A 19,520-nucleotide genomic window follows, 5' to 3' on the forward strand; every position below is an offset into this window, starting at 1 on the left:
GGTTTCTTGTAAAGATTAAAAAGGTGACAGGGCGCCTGGGTAGTGCAGTCGTTAAAGCGTCTGCCTTCGGCTCAGGGCGTGATCCCGGCGTTCTGGGATCGAGTCCCACATCGGGCTCCTCTGCTATGAGCCTGCTTCTTCCTCTCCCACTCCCCCTGCTGTGTTCCCTCTCTCGCTGGCTGTCTCTCTGTCACATAAATAAATAAAATCTTTAAAAAAAAAAAAAAAAAAAAAAAAAAAAGATTAAAAAGGTGACAAACCTTCAGCAGACTCATCAAGAAAAAAAGACAGAGGACTCAAATAAATAAAATCAGAAATAAAAGAGGAAAAATAACAGCCAACACCATAGAAATACAAATAGTTATAAGAAAATATTATGAAAAATTATATGTCAACAAATTGGACAACCTAGAAGAAATGGATAAACTTCTAGAAACAATCTTCCAAAAATGAAATAGAAAGAAATAGAAAATTTGGACAGACCAAATATAAATAATGAAATTTAATCAGTCATCAAAAACCTCCCAGGAAATAGAAGTCCAGGACCAGATGGTTTCACAGGTAAATTCTATGGAACATTTATTAATAAAAGTTAATACCAATTCTTCTCCAACTATTCCAAAAAAATAGAAAAGTAAGGAAAACTTCCAAATTCATTCTACAAAGCCAGCATTACCCTGATACCAAAACCAGACAGACACTACAAAAAAAAGAAAAAAAGAAAGAAAGAAAGAAAGCTATAGGCTGACCTCCCTGATGAACATAGATGTGAAAATCCCCAACAAAATAGTACCAAACCAAATTCAGCAATACATTAAAAGGATAGTTGACCACGACAAGGTGGGATTTATTCCAGGTATGCAAGGATGGTAGAAAATTCACAAATCAATTGATCTCATACATCATATTAACAAGAGGAAGAATGAAAACCATATCACCATCTCAGTAGATGCAGAAAAGGCATTTGACAAAATATAAAATCTGTTCATGATAAAAAAAAAAAACCTCTTAACATAGTAGGTTTATAGGGAACATACCTTCACATAATAAAGGCCATATATAAAAAAACCCAGAGCTAACATCACACTCAATGGTGAAAAACTGATTTTTTTTCTCTAAGATCAGGAATAAGACAGAATGTCCACTGTCACCACTTTTATTCAACATAATACTGCAAATCCTAGCTGCAGCAATCAGACAAGAAAAAGAAATAAAACGTATCCAAATTGGTAAGGAAGAAGTAAAACTGTCACTATTTGCAGATAACATGATACTGTATATAGAAAACCCTCAAGACTCTACTAAAAAAAAATAGAACTAATAAATTAATTCCATAAAGAAGCAGGATATAAAATTAATATACAGAAATCTGTTCTATTTCCATACACTAATAATAAAGTAACAGAAGGAGAAATTAAGGAAACAATCCAATTTATAACTGCACCAAAAAGAATAAAATACTTAAGAATAAATTTAACCAAGGAGGTGAAAGACCTATACTCTGAAAACTATAAGACACTGATAAATGAAATTGAAGAAAACAGAAACAAATGGAAAGATATACCATGCTTATGGATTGGAAGAATATTGTTAAAATGTCCATACTTTCCAAAGCAATCTACAGATTCAATGCAATCCCTATCAAAATACCGAATAGCATTTTTCACAGAGCTAGAAAAAAATAATCCTAAAATTTATAAGAACCACAAAACACCCTAATAACCAAAGCAATCTTGAGGAAGAAGAACAAAGGTGTAGGTATCACAATCCCAGATTTCAGTATATACTACAAAGTTATAGCAATCAAAACAGTATGGCACTGGCACAAAAATAGACACATAGATCAACAGAACAGGATAAAGAGCCCAGAAAGAAACCCACAGTTATATGGTCAATTAATCTATGACAAAGGAGGCAAGAATATACAATGGAGAAAAGACAATCTTTTCAATAGATGGTGCTGGGGAAACTGGATAGCTACATGCAAAAGAATGAAACTGGACCACTTCCTCAGGCGATAGACAAAAATAAACTTAAAATGGGTTAAAGACCTCAACGTGGGGGCGCCTGGGGGGCTCAGTCGTTAAGCGTCTGCCTTTGGCTCAGGGCGTGATCCTGGTGTTATGGGACCGAGCCCCACATCAGGCTCCTCCGCTGGGAGCCTACTTCTTCCTCTCCTGCTCCCTCTGCTTGTGTTCCCTCTCTCACTGGCTGTCTCTCTCTGTCAAATAAACAAATAAAATCTTTAAAAAAAAAAAAAGACCTCAACGTGAAACCTGAAACCATAAAATTCCTATAAAGAAACATAGGCAGTAATCTCATGGACATCAGTCTTAGCAATATATATATGGATATACCCCCTCAGGCAAAGGAAACCAAAGCAAAAATAAACAATTGGGACTACATCAAAATAAAAAGCTTTTGCACAGTGAAGGAAACCATCTACAACAATAAAAAAGGGCAACCTACTGAATGAGAGAAGATATTTCCAAATGATATATCCGATAAAGGGGTTAAATATCCAAAATATATAAAGAACTTATATAACCAACAGCAAAAAAACAAATATCAGATTAAAAAATGGGCAGAGAACCTAAATAGGCATTTTTCCAAAGAAGACAAACAGATGAGAAACAGACATATGAAAAGGTGCTCAACATCACTAATCATCAGGAAATGTAAATCAAAACCACAATGGGGGCACCAGGGTGGCTCAGTTGCTTAGGCGTCTGCCTTCAGCTTGGGTCATGATCCTGGGGTCCTGGGATGGAGCCCCGTGTTGGGCTCCATGCTCAGTGGGGAGTCTGCTTCCCCTCTCCCTGTGACCCTCCCCCCGCTCATGTGCATTCTCTCGTTCTCTCTCTCTAAAATAAATAAAGAAAATCCTTAAAAAAGAGAGAAACCACAATGAAATATTACCTCACACCAGTCAGAACGGCTAGCAACAAAAAGACAAAAAATAACAAGTGTTGGTGAGAATGTGAAGAAAAGGGAGCCTTGGTGCGTTACTGGTGGGAATAAAAATTGGTGTGGCCACTGTGAAGAACACTACGGAAGTTCCTCAAAAAATTAAAAATAGAAATACCACATGATCTAGTAATTCCATTCTGGGTATTTACCCAAAGAAAATGAAACCTTAATTTGAAAAGATATATGCACCCCTATGTTTATTGCAGCCATTACTGCAGCCAAGACATGGAAGCCACCTAAGTGTCCATCAATAGATGAATGGATAGAAAAGACATGGTATATATACATACACACAATGAAATACTACCCAACCATAAAAAAGAATGAAATCTTCCCATTTGTGACAATATGGATAGATGTGGGGGGGGGGGGGGTATTACGCTAAATGAAGGGTTAGGGGATAGGCAAAATAGGTGAAGGGGATTAAGAAATACAAACTTCCGGCTGTCAAATAAATAAGTCATGGAGATGAAAAGTACACCATAGGGAATATAGTCAATAATATTGTTTAAAAAAAGATATTGTCGGGGCGCCTGGGTGGCACAGCGGTTAAGCGTCTGCCTTCGGCTCAGGGCGTGATCCCGGCGTTATGGGATCGAGCCCCACATCAGGCTCCTCCGCTATGAGCCTGCTTCTTCCTCTCCCACTCCCCCTGCTTGTGTTCCCTCTCTCGCTGGCTGTCTCTATCTCTGTCAAATAAATAAATAAAATCTTTAAAAAAAAAAAAAAGATATTGTCTACCAACTACCCATCATTAGAAAAAGAACTGACTTAAAGAGTTGACAAATATATTCTTTCACTTTATAAGCATTAAATTAAGATCATCTTATTTAAAAAGCAATAAAATAAAATTTTCCTTTTTTAGTTTTCTTTCTAGTTTTATGGAGATATAATTGATATGTAGCATTATATAAAAATAACATTTTCTGATCTTTATACTGTTAAAAGGTATTTGAGCAGTTATTTAGAGCTTAAGGGTAAAAGTGAGTTGTATTTTTCAAAGAATATTTAATTTTGTTCTATTCCAATGATCCCAAAAGTATGATTTCAAAGACTGCTACCCTTGTAAACCATGTCCTTTCATCACTTTCCTATTCATTTTAGAGATGAGGAAAAAGACTTAAAGAAAGGCCTTTTGTAAGGGTTACACTGCCCACCCACTCCAGCTTCATTTCCTGCTATCTCTCCCCACATTCTTCATTTTGGCCACATGGAAAAGAAATTCCCTCAACCATGCTTTGCACATGTTGATTTATCTGTCTGCAATACAACATTCTTTTCCTCCCTTTTGGGTTCAAGGAATTCCTACCCATATTAAAAAACAAATGAATTAAAAACCACGTCTCATGGGAAGCATGGGTGGCTCAGTTGTTTAAGTGTCTGCCTTTGGTTCAGGTCATGATCTCAGGGTCCTGGAATTGAGCCCAGGGTGGCATGGAGCCTGCTTCTTTCTCTCCTTCTCCCTTTGCCCCCCTCCCCCAGCTCATGTGTGCTCTCACACGCTCTCTCTCTTTCTCTCTCTCAAATAAATAAAATCTTAAAACACACACACACACACACACACACACACACGCATCTCACCTCAAGGGTCACCTTCTCCAGGGGTCCCCACTCTGAATAGATACTCTTTTTGTGTGTTCCTGTGACATCATACCTGCATGACATTACACACCTATGCTGCCTAGTGATTGGTTATTTCACTGTCTCTCCCATTAGATTCCAAACTCCTTGAAGGTAGGGACTATGTCTTTTTGAATGCTCCCTGCCTAACACAAAGCTTCCTGTCACATAATAGACAAGTCTTTTGTTGAATGAGTAATCAACCTTGATACCTCCCTCCACCTCATGCCCCAAAGCAAACCCATCAAGTCCTACCCACCATCAAAATATTTCTCAAATTCATCAATTTTTCTCCATCTTCACCACCACTACTATGCTTCAAGCCACCATCTTCTATCACCACTGTAACAGCCTCCTAATTATCTTACTATTTTCTCCTACTTGTGCCCCTCCAATCTATTTCCCATACAACAGCCATTGTGATTTTTCTAAAATGCAGATTTTATTATGTCAGTCTCTAAGCCAGAAACTCTTCAATGAAATCCCACTGTCCTTAGATTAGTTCAATGCACTTAAGCTGACCTACAAGGCCCAAACCTCTCGTCTCCACTCTCTTACCTTCCTTTGGGGTCTCCAACTTTCTGCTCTCCCTCCCACCACAGGCCCTTTGCCTTTGTGTCTCCTCCACTTAGGACATTCTCTCTCTTCTTTTCTTGATTCACTCCCACTCATATTTCAGAACACTGCCCCAGTGTTGCTTCCTTACGAAAGCTTCCCCTGACCCTCTTGATGAAATCAAACTTGCTATTGACTTTCCCAGAACCTTTATAGTATCTATCACTGCTTGTTTTTGTTTAATGTCCGTTTCCCACTCCCCTCAATTGTCTCTACCACTGAAACTCCAAAGGCTCATAAGAAACCCTCAATAAATGTTTGAAAATGACTTATTGTTATGCAACACAAAACTGAAAGAGCCAGTCCATTTGGGAAAACGCTTTCACCGTCGCCACAGGATCATCCAACCACACACACCTCTCAGGGAAAATTTCCTACAAATAGACTGTTCTTGTTCATATGTGAAGCTGAAATTAGGGCAGGCAGAGGACAGGCTGAACAAAGGGAGACCAGAGCATCTACCAAGCAAAGGTGTTGTGGTTACCCTGCTTTAAGGGCCTAGACTTCAGAGTTCCAAGATGAGTAAGCTCCTTGAACAGTATGCACTGGTTCATTAGTTATATATCCACAGAAAACGGGTGTCAGGGAAAACTTTTCAGAAAGTTAAATGCTACATTATGCAGCAGCCCTTAGTTATTTCCCAAGTAGTATTCATTATGCTGATTAATTTTTTAGCTTAATAAACACGTCAACTACTATAGAAATAATTTATCATTAAAGGGAAACATATTTTTCTCATTAAGCCAGAGAAAGGGCAAAATTCCCAACCATATCTCATCAGATAGTTTCTTCAGTCTTTCTGTTCTCCACAGCATCTATTCAAAACTCTCTCCAGTCCTCAAACCTCTGCCCCTTCTCCTTGCAAAGGATGAGTTCCCTTGTCATTCACTAGGAAAACAGAAGCCATCAGATTCTTCAAATTCCTCCCCCAGCCCCTTATTCCCCTTATTCCCATCCCTACTCCCATCTTCAATGGCTCTGTATCAGATTACAGCTTTTCCATCTGCAATTCTGTTCACTGGGAGCAGTGAAGTTCTATCACATTCTATACTGCCCCCCTAAGAAGCCTGCCTCTATCTCCTCTCTGTTTGGTGGCTTCCACACCTTCCCCCATAACTAGCTCTTTCTCATCAGCTTTTAATTGAGCTGGGCTTCTCCATTTTACAAAATGTCCTCCCTAGGGCTACCATATCCCTCCAGCAACCACCCTATATCCCCCCTTTGCAGTCAAACTTGAAAGAATTGTCTACACCAACGAACTTCACTTAGCTCTCAATTACTCTTCAACCCACTGAAATCTGGCCTCTGGCTCTACCTTTCCACTGAAAGAGTACTCTTGCCTAGATCACTAGTGACCTTTTCTTTATTCAATCCATTTTAACTCCTTGTCAGACATTTAGTAGTACTTTTCATTGTTGGCTACTCCTCATACCTTAAACAACTCTCTTCTCATGGTTTCTAGGACCTTATACTTTGTTTTCCTCCCTACCTCTCTGCCACTTCCTTTTTTTTTTTTTTAAGTTTTTATTTAAATTCCAGTTAGGTCACATACAGTGTTATATGAGTTTCAGTAGTACAATAAAGTGATTCAACAATTCCATACATCACCAGGTGCTCATCACAAGCGCACGCCTTCATCCCCATTACCTATTTCACCCATCCTTCCATCCCCCACCCTTTGGTAACCATCCGTTTGCTCTCTATCCTTCAGAGTCTGTTTCTTTAGTTTGCCTCTCTCCTTTTTTTCCCCCTGTGCTCCTTTATTTTGTTTCTTAAATTTCACATATGAGTGAACTCATATGGAATTTCTTGATTTTCTTTGCTAGATCAGCCTCCTTTACTCAATTTCTAAATGTTGAGGTTCCTCGGGGTTTGGTCCTAGGCACTTTTCCCTCTCTACCTTCTTTCCTTGGGTTGATCATATCCATTCCAATGGGCTTCAGTTAGCTTCTAGATTGGGTTTCTGACTTGGGTACATGAATCAAATTCAGACAATTTGTAAACTTGAACAGGTAAAAACAGATTTTTTATTTTCACCAATCTCTAATGAAAATTTAGTATTTCTCCTAATAACGAATGTAGGCAACAAACCACGGTAGTATAACCAGTGTCAGTGACTTTGCCATTATTAGAAATCATGTATAGTTTAATATATATTTGTTACAAATATCTCAAAATATTTTTATGCTTATAATTATTTCAGTTCATAGCAGTTACTAGATCCACCACTAGATCTCTTTATTTAATGAACCAATAATTACATGTATTATTGCATCACAATTTTTGTATTTGATAACTATTTCAGTATAATTCACTTCGTTTATAATCCTATGCATTTCATTTTGTACATTTAAAAACATTATTCTGAGACGGGGTTCACAGGCTTCCCCAGATTGCCAAAGGCACAAAAAGTGTTAAGAAGCCTGTTCTATAAACTGAGGGCTTCAGAGGGGTGGGGGGTGGGGGAATGGGATAGACTGGTGATGGGTAGTAAGGAGGGCACATATTGCATGGTGCACTGGGTGTTATACGCAACTAATGAATCATTGAACTTTACATCAAAAACCAGGGATGTACTGTATGGTGACTAACATAATAAAAAAATATTTTAAAAAAAGAAGCCTGTTCTAGATGCTGATGACTCCCACCCTGAATCCATCTTCTGAACTTCCAGTCCATATATTTAACTGGCTTTTGGACATGTGTACTTGGATATCTCATAAAAGCCTTAAGCTCAATATAACCCAGACTGAGCTCATCAACTTCTACTACCCCCATTCTCCTCAAAGTCCAACTTCGCCTGTGTCCTCTGTCTCAATGAATAGGACCAATAGTCACTCAGTTATTTGAGCCAGAACTCTGAGCTATCCTCAACTCTTCCCTTTCCTTCCTTTGAACAATCATGAACCAAATCATGTCAATTCAATTTCTTTAATATTTCTAAAAATTCATCCATTTATCTCTATCCTCAGTACCTCAATTTTGGGAACCATCTTCTCTCTTCTTCCTAGTGGTCTCCCCAACAGACTGAGTTCCCTTTTAATCCATACTTTCCAATAACTGTTAGAATGATCTTTCACTCCCCAAGGACTGTGCTTTGTCTTAATATAGCCCACTTCACACTATCTTGTAATTACTTGTATTCTCTACTTGAATATAAGTTCCAGGGGTACAAGAATTTTTATCTTGCCTATTTGGGGATGTGCAGCATTAAGCATGGTATCTCGCATTATAGGAGCACTCCGTGTTTGTTGAGTAAATGAATGATTGGACTGAGCTTCAGCCTGATGGTTAGCAGCAGCTCAATAAAAAGGTTAAAGGATTATTCAAACCTTAATATTTTTTTCTGACAGATAAATAAGGTTACTGAAGTATAAGAGGTGGGGAAAGTTAATTTTAATTACTTTATTTGAAAACTTAAATTTTGGGGCACCTGGTTAAGCATCTGCCTTTGGCTCAGGTCATGATCTTGGGGTCCTGGAATCGAGCCCCTCATCGGGTTCCCTGCTCAGTGGAGAGTCTGCTTCTCCCTCTCCCTCTACACCTTTCCCCTGCTTGTGCTCTCGCTCACTCTCTCACACTTGCATTCACTCTCTCTCAAATAAATCAATAAAATCTTAAAAAAAAAAAGCAAATTTAAATTAAAATTAAATTAAATTTTGTGAGTGGGTAGTGTGGCTTAGGAAAATTGACAAGACCCATTCCCTCAGTAATATTCATTTTTTTGTCAAAACATTTATGCCTGCCCCTAGAGTTTTATACTTGCGCAGAGTCAGGTTTTATTCTGGAGCTTGTGGCAGCAGCTTTAGTTGCTTTGCACAATAATCACACAGAACAAAGGCACCTCTTTGCTTTACCTGGTGTTTACTCTGTCAATTGGTAGATTTAATAAACAGAGAAAGGAACTAAGGTAAGGTGCACCAGAACAATGTGTAAATAACACTTCAGAATTAACAATAGAGGAGTTGAACACAGACAGCTTCTAATCAGCATCCAAAAATTGAACATTTTAAGGGAGCAATACAGATATGCTCAGTGTGGCAGTCAAGTTAATCCAAAGAATGAACTTCAGCTTTTCAACATTAATTTCAAAGCATTAAGAACACCAATGTCTAGGGGCACCTTGCTGGCTTAGTCAATAGAGAGTGCAACTCTTGATCTTGAGGTTGTGAGTTTGAACCCCACGTTGGGTGTAGAGATTACTTAAAATCTTTTTTTTTAAAAAGAGAACACTGATTTCTAATCTTTACTGCCTTATATTAACTACAGACATCATTATTTTCACCAGCATTCACTAATCATTACAATTTGGGAGTGGGAGGTCAGAGGGGGAAGGAGAAAGAGAATCTTAAGCAGGCTCCATACCCAGTGCAGAGCCCCATTTGGGGCTGGACCCTGAGATCATTACCTGAGCCAAAATCAAGAGTCAGATGTTTAACTGACTGAGCCACCCAGGCTCCCCCATTACAATTCATTTTTAAGTAAAAAAACAGTTACTGTATTATAAAAGAATAGTTTGGGGCACTCTGAAACTTAGTTCACAAGGAAAAGATGAGGAGATCTTGAGGAAAAGATGAGATTCTCTGTATCATACCAAACCTTGATATGAATTGTAATTATTAATTTCTTTTTACCCCTTTTTAAATCATTTTATTATTTTTTCCATCATGATAAGTGTACTCTTTAATTCCCAACCCCTATTTCATCCATTCCCCCACCTAACTCCCCTCTGGTAACCATCAGTTTGTTCTCTATAGTTAAGAGTTCGTTTCTTGGTTTGCCTTATTTTTCTTTGCTCATTTGTTTTGTTTCTTAAGTTCCACATATGAGTGAAATCATGTGGTATTTGTCTTCCTCTGACTGACTTATTTCACTTAGCATCATACTCTCTAGCTCCATCCATGTCATTGCAAATGGCAAGATTTCATTCTTTTTTATGGCTCAATAATATTCCATTGTGTATATATACCACATCTTCTTTATCCATTCATCTATCAGTGGACACTTGGGCTGCTTCCATAGTTTGGCTATTGTAAGTAATGCAGCAATAAACATAGGGGTGCTTGTATCCCTTCAAATTAGTGTATTTGTATTTTGAGGGGAAAATACCCAATTATGCAATGATTGGATTGTAGGGTAATTCTATTTCTAATTTTTGAGGACCCTCCACACTGTTTTCCACAGTGGCTGCAGCAGTTTGCATTCCCACCAACAGTGCAAAAGGGTTCCTTTTTCTCTACAACCTTGCCGATACTTGTTTCTTGTGTTTTTCATTTTAGCCATTCTGACAGGTGTGAGGTGATATCTCATCGTGGTTTTGATTTACACTTCCCTATGATGAGTGATGTTGAGCATCTTTTCATGTGCCTGTTGGCCATCTGGATGTCTTCTTTGAAGAAAACTCTGTTCATGTCTTCTGACCATATTTTAATTGGATTACTTGTTTTTTGTGTATTGAGTTGTCTAAGTTCTTTATATATTTTGGATACTAATGCTTTATTGAATAAACTATTTGCAAATATCTTCTCCCATTCAGTAGGTTGACTTTTTAGGGTTTTTTAATTGTTTCCTTCACTGTGCAGAAGTTTTTATTTTTATGTAGTCCCAATAGTTTATTTTTGCTCTTATTTCCTTTGCCTCAGGAGACATATCTAGAAAAGTGTTATTATGGCCAATGTCAGAGAGATTATTGCCTATGCTTTACTCAAGGATTTTTATGGTTTCAGGTCTCACATTTAGGTCTTTAATCCATTTTGAGTTTATTTTTGTGTATGGTGAAAGAAAGTGGTCCACTTTCATTCTTTTGCATGTGGCTGCCCAGCTTTTCCACTGTATATTCACTCCTCCTTTGTCAAAGATTAATTGACCACATGATTGTGGGTTTATTTTTGGGCTGTTATATTCCATTGAATCTATGTGTCCATCTTTATGCCAGTACCATACTGTTTTAATTATTACTGCTTTGTAATATCTTAATTTTGTTAAGAAAAAAAAAAATCCGGGCGCCTGGGTAGCGCAGTCGTTAAAGCGTCTGCCTTCGGCTCAAGGCGTGATCCCGGCGTACCGGGATCAAGTCCCACATCGGGCTCCTCCGCTGTGAGCCTGCTTCTTCCTCTCCCACTCCCCCTGCTGTGTTCCCTCTCTCGCTGGCTGTCTCTCTGTCACATAAATAAATAAATAAAATCTTAAAAAAAAAATCCTATAGACTTATACCCTAGGATGATTTAACCCCTACAACACTTAAGAATTACTACAGGCTGCAAAGTGCCTCCTTACCATTTAATAAGGAGAAATAGTTCTTCAATATCTAAAGCAATCCCATTTTACCTATCTTCTCTAAATATCTCCCTCTGTGCTTTTAATAATGCCCCAATCTTCTTGATTTGATTTTGATAGAATATTTGATGTGGAGAAATAAACTGTTAAAAAACATTTGACAGTATTTATACACAGAAGCTCAGGCTTCTCCATGGTGAGATTATGTTGTCAGAATATGACACAAAATGCTAATGATGTCATAAACCCCTAGAGCAGGCTGAACCATATCAAATACAGTAGTTTCCTTGGTAGAAGAAACATTTGAACAAATCCCTGGACATGAATCTTTTTATTTATGTCCTACTTTTGTCCATTTGGACAAACAGTTGTTTAAATACAAACCAAAGTGATGGATCTTCTACTACAGGTATGTGCCTAACCTTAAAACTTAGAAATGAGGATCTATTATATTACGCACTTGAGCCTTAATTAGACAGCTAGCTGTGTTTAAGAAATCTGCTGTTTCTTGTATGTTACCATTAGTAGGTCTTTAAGAATTTCTAGGAAAACACCTGAGAATTTTACTTATGTGTGAAAAATCCAAGCAACATAGAAGCATAGGGTATAGACATATTGTCCCCCTTCACTCCCCTTCCCCACCCAAATCCACCAACCCCTGTCCTCAACTAATCTGGCATGGTACCTAACATATAGTAGGCTTCAACAAGAGTTTTTTCTTGTCCTATCTCCTTTTCCACCATACACATTCACACACAAACATTAACACTCAAGTGCATTCACATGTGCAAGACATACATACATTCAAAATCAGGTAATGGGGTGAGCAAGCCATGATGCAGGGGTAACCAAGGTAACTGTACTGATTAGCCAGCGATGCCTCTCATATTTGGCATCTAGACTATGGCTGGGGATGTGATAGAGGGAGGAAAATGACAGTGGAACACTTATCATGCTTTAAAAAATCAGTGATGAAAAGATTTGATTTTGACCTTTAGTGGCAAACCACTATCAAATGGAAGAAAACTGGATTACCTAACACATTTTTCTGGTGAAACAGTCTCTTTGACAGGACCTAAGCACGTTGAATCAATGGAGACTAAAATGGACAATTTTAGGAGACGTCTACTCGTTATCATAATTGGTATTATGATCATTGCTTTTGTCTTTACCTGCTTTTGTTTTCTCCATTACAATTGTATGAGCGACGATGCACCCAAAGCAGGAACGTAAGTTTTACACCCTTAAATTAAGAATGCAAGGTGTGGGTATACATATGGTAGAGATTTCACTGTTGTTATGGTTACTTAATGTTAACCCTAGACTTCTAAAGAGCTCATCTTATGGGTGGATACCCTCACTTCAATATCAGCTCTTAAATATTCTCAAGTACGTTATCAATTTTAGCGTATTCTAAAACTATCTCCTACTGAGGGTTCAGCTGAGCCCCAGGCTATTAATTTCATTATAAATTGAGTCTAGGAAAAGAGGGCTTGACTTTCCGAATAAGACAGGGAGAATAAAGAAGGGGAGAGACTGAAACCAGTATTGCACTGTATGTTATCTAACTAGAATGTAAATAAATAATTTGAAAAGAAAAAAAAAAGAAGGAGAGAGAGAGTTGGGTCTGTGCATTTCAAAAACAATAAAATATTTTGGATAATCCACCATTTTAAGACATAATAGCAAAAATTATTCACTGTCTTTTTTCTCATTGTCTCACTCCCTGCCTTTCATATAGGAGGATTAGGCTGGCCCTGATAAAATTTCCCAATATAAGGACCAATGACTAAAATATACCAGTGCTCTATTCCTTTAGTTTTAGAGGAAAATTGTGAATATAAATATGCATGGATAGATAACTTGATGGTGTAAATATGAGAGGAAACAGTGAATCTGGTCTAAAGAGTTTATTCTGTCCTTATGACAAGTTGTGACAGTTGTGTATGAGTTACATATCAACCTGTGACTTTTTTAAAAAAAAGATTTCATTTATTTGAGAGAAAGAGAGAGCACAAGGGCGGGCAGGAGAGGGAGAAGCAGACTACTCCGCTGAGCAGGGAGCCTGATGAAGGGCTCCATCCCAGGACCCTGGGATCATGACCTGAGCCAAAGTCAGATGCTTAACTGACTGAGCCACCCAGGCACCCCCAACCTGTGACTTTTTTTTTAAAGTTTAATTTCTAGAACAAGTGAAGCTCTCTCTCTCCTTCTCAACAATAGACCAGAAACAACTTTGTGTCATTCCATATGTAGGCTATATGGTTATCTAATGCATCTGAAATAGTAAAAATACTCTCAAGAAAAATAAAAAGTATTCAGCATGAGTTCATATCTATGTCATACCCAAGTCATGGTTTTTACTACACTTCAATTCTTACTGTGTTCAATTTTTCTACTAGAGCCAAAAAAAGACCAAGAAGTCTAAACTGACAGAGTAGCCTGTGTTTTCTAGTGACAGCAACAGTACTCTTTTGTTTAAAGATGTCACATTCCAAATTTTCTATATTTTCAGGGTCAAGAAAGAAGATATGACAGCCAAGTCATCCAGATCATCCAAAATATCACTTAGTGAATCCAAGATAGCCAGTCCATGCAGTCTAGAAAAACAATCTATGCTATCCAGTATAGAAAAGTTTTCTGGGCCCTCAAGTCCAGAAAAGTTATCCATACCATCCAGCGCAGAAAAGTTTATCAGGCCCTTGAGTCCAGGAAAGCAATGTATATCATCTAGTACAGAAAAGTTAAACAGGCTACCAAGTCAAGAAAAGTCATATAAGCCATCAAAAACACAAAAAATACTCAGGTCATCCCACCCAGGAAAGTCATATAGAACACGTAATCTAGAAAAGCCACATAAGCTAGCTCATGCCCGTAAGCTAGGTCGTCAGGCCTGTTCATCCTATCCAAATAAGACAGTGAAGCCACCTTGGGCAGCTAGTCTACAATATCCAGTCAGGCCAACCAAGCCACCCCGTCCACAAAAGCAAATCTTGCCACCCAAGCGATCCAGTTTACAGAAACTAACCAAATCCCCTAGATATCGTAATCTAAAAAGGTCAGTTAGTACAGGTAAGGCAGGCATGTTATCTAGGCCTCGGTTAATCAGGTCTTGTCGATGCTATAAGGAAAAATGCCTTGTTTGCAGAAATTCTTCTGAGCCTTGGGTCAATAATATTTCTGAGGCAAAAGGTAGAAATGCTCAAAATTCACCTTCTCCAAGTGAAGCAAAGTCTTTTTCCAAGTCCCTTCATGAGGGAGATTACAGAAACAATGTATTCTGTGGCAATGTGAGTAGCAGTGATATCATGACATATGACAGTGATGACAGTGAAAGGGAGATAACCATTATTTGCAACATAAAATGCAATGAAGCCATCCTTAAAGGCACCCAAGAGAATTAAGGACTCAATAAAAATAAAAACCACATGTGAAAAAGCAAACTTATGCTAACTATTTTATGCTCACCATCCTTTAAAACACTGATAGTAGGAAATCTATCTGCAATCATTGTTGACATTAGTCCTATTCATCTTGGAAGCAATTTATTTAAAAAATAGTAATTAAATGCATGACATAAATGGTTTTACTGTAATTATTATTGCATTTTAGAGGCAAAAGATTCTTTTGATGTATCTTACTTAGATCTGGTCACTTAGATGGGAACCATGAGCATATGCACATACACAAATCTAAAAAGGAATTGCAAAATGGGTACCCTAGACTCCTATTTCCCTTGGATTAGCCTTCACATGAAATCTCAACCCAATTAAGTTTTTTTTCAAGTTGATTTTTTAATGTTTACACACAGTCCTCGCAGTTTAAGACTATCTTCCTATAGCGCCCAGTGCTTGGCAGAAATGGCTCTGTGTGCTTAGTTCTGGTGGAGTTAGGGAAACACCTGATAGCCATTTCTAACATCACTGTCCCCTTGACTGCTACTTATCGTGGTAACCATTTAATAAGGTATGCAAATATGGAATCACTATGTTGTATGCCTGAAACTAATACAATATTGTATGTTAATTATTCTTCAATTAAAAAAAGAAATACTGGATTCAACAAAATTAATCAGGTCATGTTAACAAGAATAAAATAAATAAAAAGCATTGTGGCGCTATGGATTTGATTTCCTACTGATATTGCCCTTTTTTAAAAGACAAACTATAAAGGATTAGAATTTTTCTGGGTTAGGGGCGCCTGGGTGGCACAGCGGTTAAGCGTCTGCCTTCAGCTCAGGGCGTGATCTTGGCATTATGGGATCGAGCCCCACATCGGGCTCCTCTGCTATGAGCCTGCTTCTTCCTCTCCCACTTCCCCTGCTTGTGTTCCCTCTCTTGCTGGCTGTCTCTATCCTGTCGAATAAATAAATAAAATCTTTAAAAAAAAAAAAAAAGAAAGAATTTTTCTGGGTTAGAAAAGCCTGGTCTTTTAAAAATTCACAAATACAAGTGAAAATTCCTTTTTTTTTTTAAGATTTTACTATCCACTTGACAGAGAGAGAGACAGCTAGTGAGAGAGGGAACACAAGCAGGGGGAGTGGAAGAGGAAGAAGCAGGCTCTCGGCGGAGAAGCCTGATGCGGGGCTCGATCCCAGGACTCCGGGATCACACCCCAAGCCGAAGGCGGACGCTTAATGACTGAGCCACCCAGGCGCCCCAACAAGTGAAAATTCTGATTAAAATTTTAAACTGTTCACTATTTTAAAAAGTTCAAACATACACAAAAGTAGCTAGAGCAAGTATATAATGAACGCCCACATAAGCATTGCTCAGATTGAATAGTTATCATTATGTGGCCAATCTTATTTCATTTATACTCTTATCCATTCCCCTTCCCATTTATATCTTTAATGATGATGACTTTTAAAAATACATACACACAGGGGCACCTGGCTGGCTCTGTTGGTGGAGCATGTGATGCTTGATCTTGGGGTTGTGAGCTTGAGCTCCATGTTGGGTATAGAGATTACTTTTTAAAAAGTACATTCACACACTACCATTATCTCACCCAAAAATTAACAATAATTCCTTAATAATAATTATCTAGTCAGTATTCAAATTTCCCCATCCATCTCCTAATTTTTTTTTAATGGCTGCTCTGTTCAAATGATCTGATCAGGATTTGACAGCATCTAAGCCTGTTTTCAAAATTACAATTTCACTGGCTAATCTAGCTTCATATTGTGCAATGATTTTGGAGTTAATCTGAGTTGTTAGTAGCCTGAAAAATTGTAAAAGTTGAAATTGTATGGTTTTCAGTTTAAATTCAACCAACGCCTTAGTAGGCAAAACCAAATAATCTAAGCTCTATTCTCTTTCTCACTTTGAAGCCTAGAGATTTGTAATACTTTAAAATCTGTGAATATTAATATCTAATTAAAATGACTAACTGCCAGTGACAACCAATGATAATGACATCGTAAGAACAAGTTATCTGCATGAGTATCTATGTTCCTTTCTAAACCACATTTAATTATAGAGCAGGAGTCCACAGAATATTTGAAGCTCATTCAATATGCAAAATTCTAATACATTAATGGGGGCTTCACACATAAAGCCAGTATAGAATAAGTAATAAAAATATGTACCATGAGTCAGAGAAGAACTTTAGCAAAAAAAAAGGAAAAAAAAGTTTACCAGTAGAAACTTGCCCAACCTAAGTAACTAAGTCCTATCACTTTAACAGATAGTCTTAGTACTTCTTGGAAATGTCCTGATTTAAGTAAAAGAGTCCTAAACTTCTATTTCCTGGCTTTCTTGTGGCATTGTCTCATCTCTCACGGTACTTTACTCCTTCCTTCTCTCTCGCTCTGTTTTCTTTTCTGCTGTTCAGCAAGTCAGGATCATATGCTTGGTGGGCCCATGGCTTCCTTATATTTCCATTCTCCCTCCAGAAGGCACTGTGACACCAGTTTCAAACATGGCACTTCCCTCTCAGACCATCCCCACTCTCTTCCTGTTGAATCCACCTTCCTTAACACTCATCTCCACAACTCATACCTTGCTCCTGGCTATGGGACTGAAATGGAATTGTATTTTGCTCCTTTTATTTAGTACAGCTTTTTCTAAAAACTTTTAAACATCACTTTAAAAAAAGGTGCTAAAAGATTAGATTTCAAACATTTCTCACATATATTTTCTACATGAAACTATATGATCATGGAGCTGAAACGATGCTTTGAGATCCTCTCTTCTATCCTCCTGCTTGAAGAGCTGAAGGAATATTCATTCAGCAAGAAGACCACTTTTTACCAGGGGTGGGGAGGCCAGATGAGCATTGCATGGTGCCAGGGATCACAGATCTTTAAGTGGCCAGAAAGAAGTGATACATCGCAAGTGGGATGTTTATGGTAGTATCAAGTAGTGAGTCAGTAAAAGTCTTCAGCTTTATCAATTCCCCAAATCCTACAGTCCCTGCCACACTGCATGCAATCCCTAAAAATTAAAAGTAGCATAGGAAGGAAAAGAGAAGTCAGAAAAAAGCTCCGTTGGATCTTCAGCCAAGTATCTCCTTAATTGTAACTCAATATACAACCCTCAATTATTCCTGTGCTGCTGTGACCTTAGAAAACAAGGGTTAAGCATGATTAATTGGTTTTGCAATTATTTATATAATGCACGGAAAGGACCATTTTTGAAACAAGCAAGGGCTAATTATAGCTTACATCTAAGAACTTTCAGATAGCTCTACTTGTTTAGAATTATCCTCTTATGTGCCTGAATCAAAATAACACATTGAAAAGGCTGAGGAAGGAGAAAAAATAAATTGCGATAAATGTCATACTTTAAAAAATAAAATGAAAATTTTAAAAATTAAACATTAAGGGGGCGCCTGGGTGGTGCAGTCATTAGCGTCTGCCTTCGAAGCAGGGCGTGATCCCAGCGTTCTGGGACTGAGCCCCGCATCAGGCTCCTCTGGTGGGAGCCTGCTTCTTCCTCTCCCACTCCCCCTGCTTGTGTTCCCTCTCTCACTGGCTGTCTCTCTCTGTCAAATAAATAAATAAAATCTTTTTAAAAAATTAAACATTAAAAAATTAAAAATTGAAAATAAAATATAGGGCACCTGGGTGACTCAGTTGGTTGGGCAGCTGCCTTCAGCTCAGGTCAGATCCCAGGTTTCTGGGATCGAGTCCTCCGTTGGACACCCTGCATCTCCCTCTGCCCTTCACCCTGCTTGTGCTCTCTCTCTCTCACTCTCTCTCAAATAAATAAAAATCTTTTTTAAAAATTAAAAATTAAATATAGAAACAATATAGCCATTTTCTCTGAAGAGTAGAAATTTACTGATAAAAAAATTCATATATATCCTCTATCATCAACCTCTTCCCTTAGTCACCTATTTTCCTAGGCAAATGCACTAGTTTTTAGTAACTTATTGAAATGACCAAAGACAGGTAATCACAAAGAGTTAAAAGAAGAAACAAAGGCCTATGATGATGAATGGCTGGAATAATTAGTCCTGGAAATATTAATAGTGGACTGTATCTCTCTGCCATTTTGCAAAATAAGAAAATCAAGAGGTGCCTGGTTGGCTCAGTCAGTAGAGTATGCTACTCTTGATCTCAGGGCTATGAGTTCAAGCCCCACATTGGGTGTGGAGATAAAACGAAAAAAGTCTTTTAAAAAATAAAAATTAAAAATAAATAAATTAAATAAATAAATAAATAAAAATAAAAATAAATAAAGAAAATCAATGTTAAATTGCTTGGCTACAAACTGGAATACAAGAATGTGACTGAGCTTCTTACCTTTAATTTCCACATAATCATCTAAATAAATATAAAGGCATTCACAGCAAAGTTAAATAAAATTCTAATGTACTACAGAACTAATGGCAGATACTACAGATTATTAACAATAAAGGCAGCCAACTTCTTTTTTTTTATTAAAATTTTTTTTAAGATTTTATTTACTTATTCGACAGAGATAGAGACAGCCAGCGAGAGAGGGAACACAAGCAGGGGGAGTGGGAGAGGAAGAAGCAGGCTCATAGCGGAGGAGCCTGATGTGGGGCTCGATCCCATAACGCCAGGATCA

At 37.8% G+C, this 19,520-nt stretch overlaps 1 protein-coding gene across 1 annotated transcript; it reads left to right on the forward strand.

The window, feature by feature from the left end:
- The first annotated feature begins 11,802 nt into the window (after positions 1–11,802).
- Positions 11,803–14,885, forward strand: CXHXorf66 (chromosome X CXorf66 homolog). Its single transcript, XM_044392436.2, has 4 exons — positions 11,803–11,890; positions 12,554–12,710; positions 13,997–14,364; positions 14,419–14,885. Exons 1-4 carry the CDS (start codon positions 11,803–11,805, stop codon positions 14,883–14,885), a joined length of 1,080 nt encoding a protein of 359 aa, XP_044248371.2.
- Positions 14,886–19,520: the final 4,635 nt, after the last annotated feature.

Source organism: Ursus arctos, chromosome X (assembly GCF_023065955.2).
Source record: "Ursus arctos isolate Adak ecotype North America chromosome X, UrsArc2.0, whole genome shotgun sequence".
Taxonomy (NCBI): Eukaryota; Metazoa; Chordata; class Mammalia; order Carnivora; family Ursidae; genus Ursus; species Ursus arctos.

Bases quoted from the DNA above. Each gene is read 5' to 3' on its own strand.
- CXHXorf66 (XM_044392436.2), top strand. From the start codon at position 11,803: ATGAATCTTTTTATTTATGTCCTACTTTTGTCCATTTGGACAAACAGT. The intron at 11,891-12,553 runs GTATGTGCCTAA...TCTCTTTGACAG, and splicing joins TGATGGATCTTCTACTACAG to GACCTAAGCACGTTGAATCA. The intron at 14,365-14,418 runs GTCGTCAGGCCT...CACCTTGGGCAG, and splicing joins AGCTCATGCCCGTAAGCTAG to CTAGTCTACAATATCCAGTC.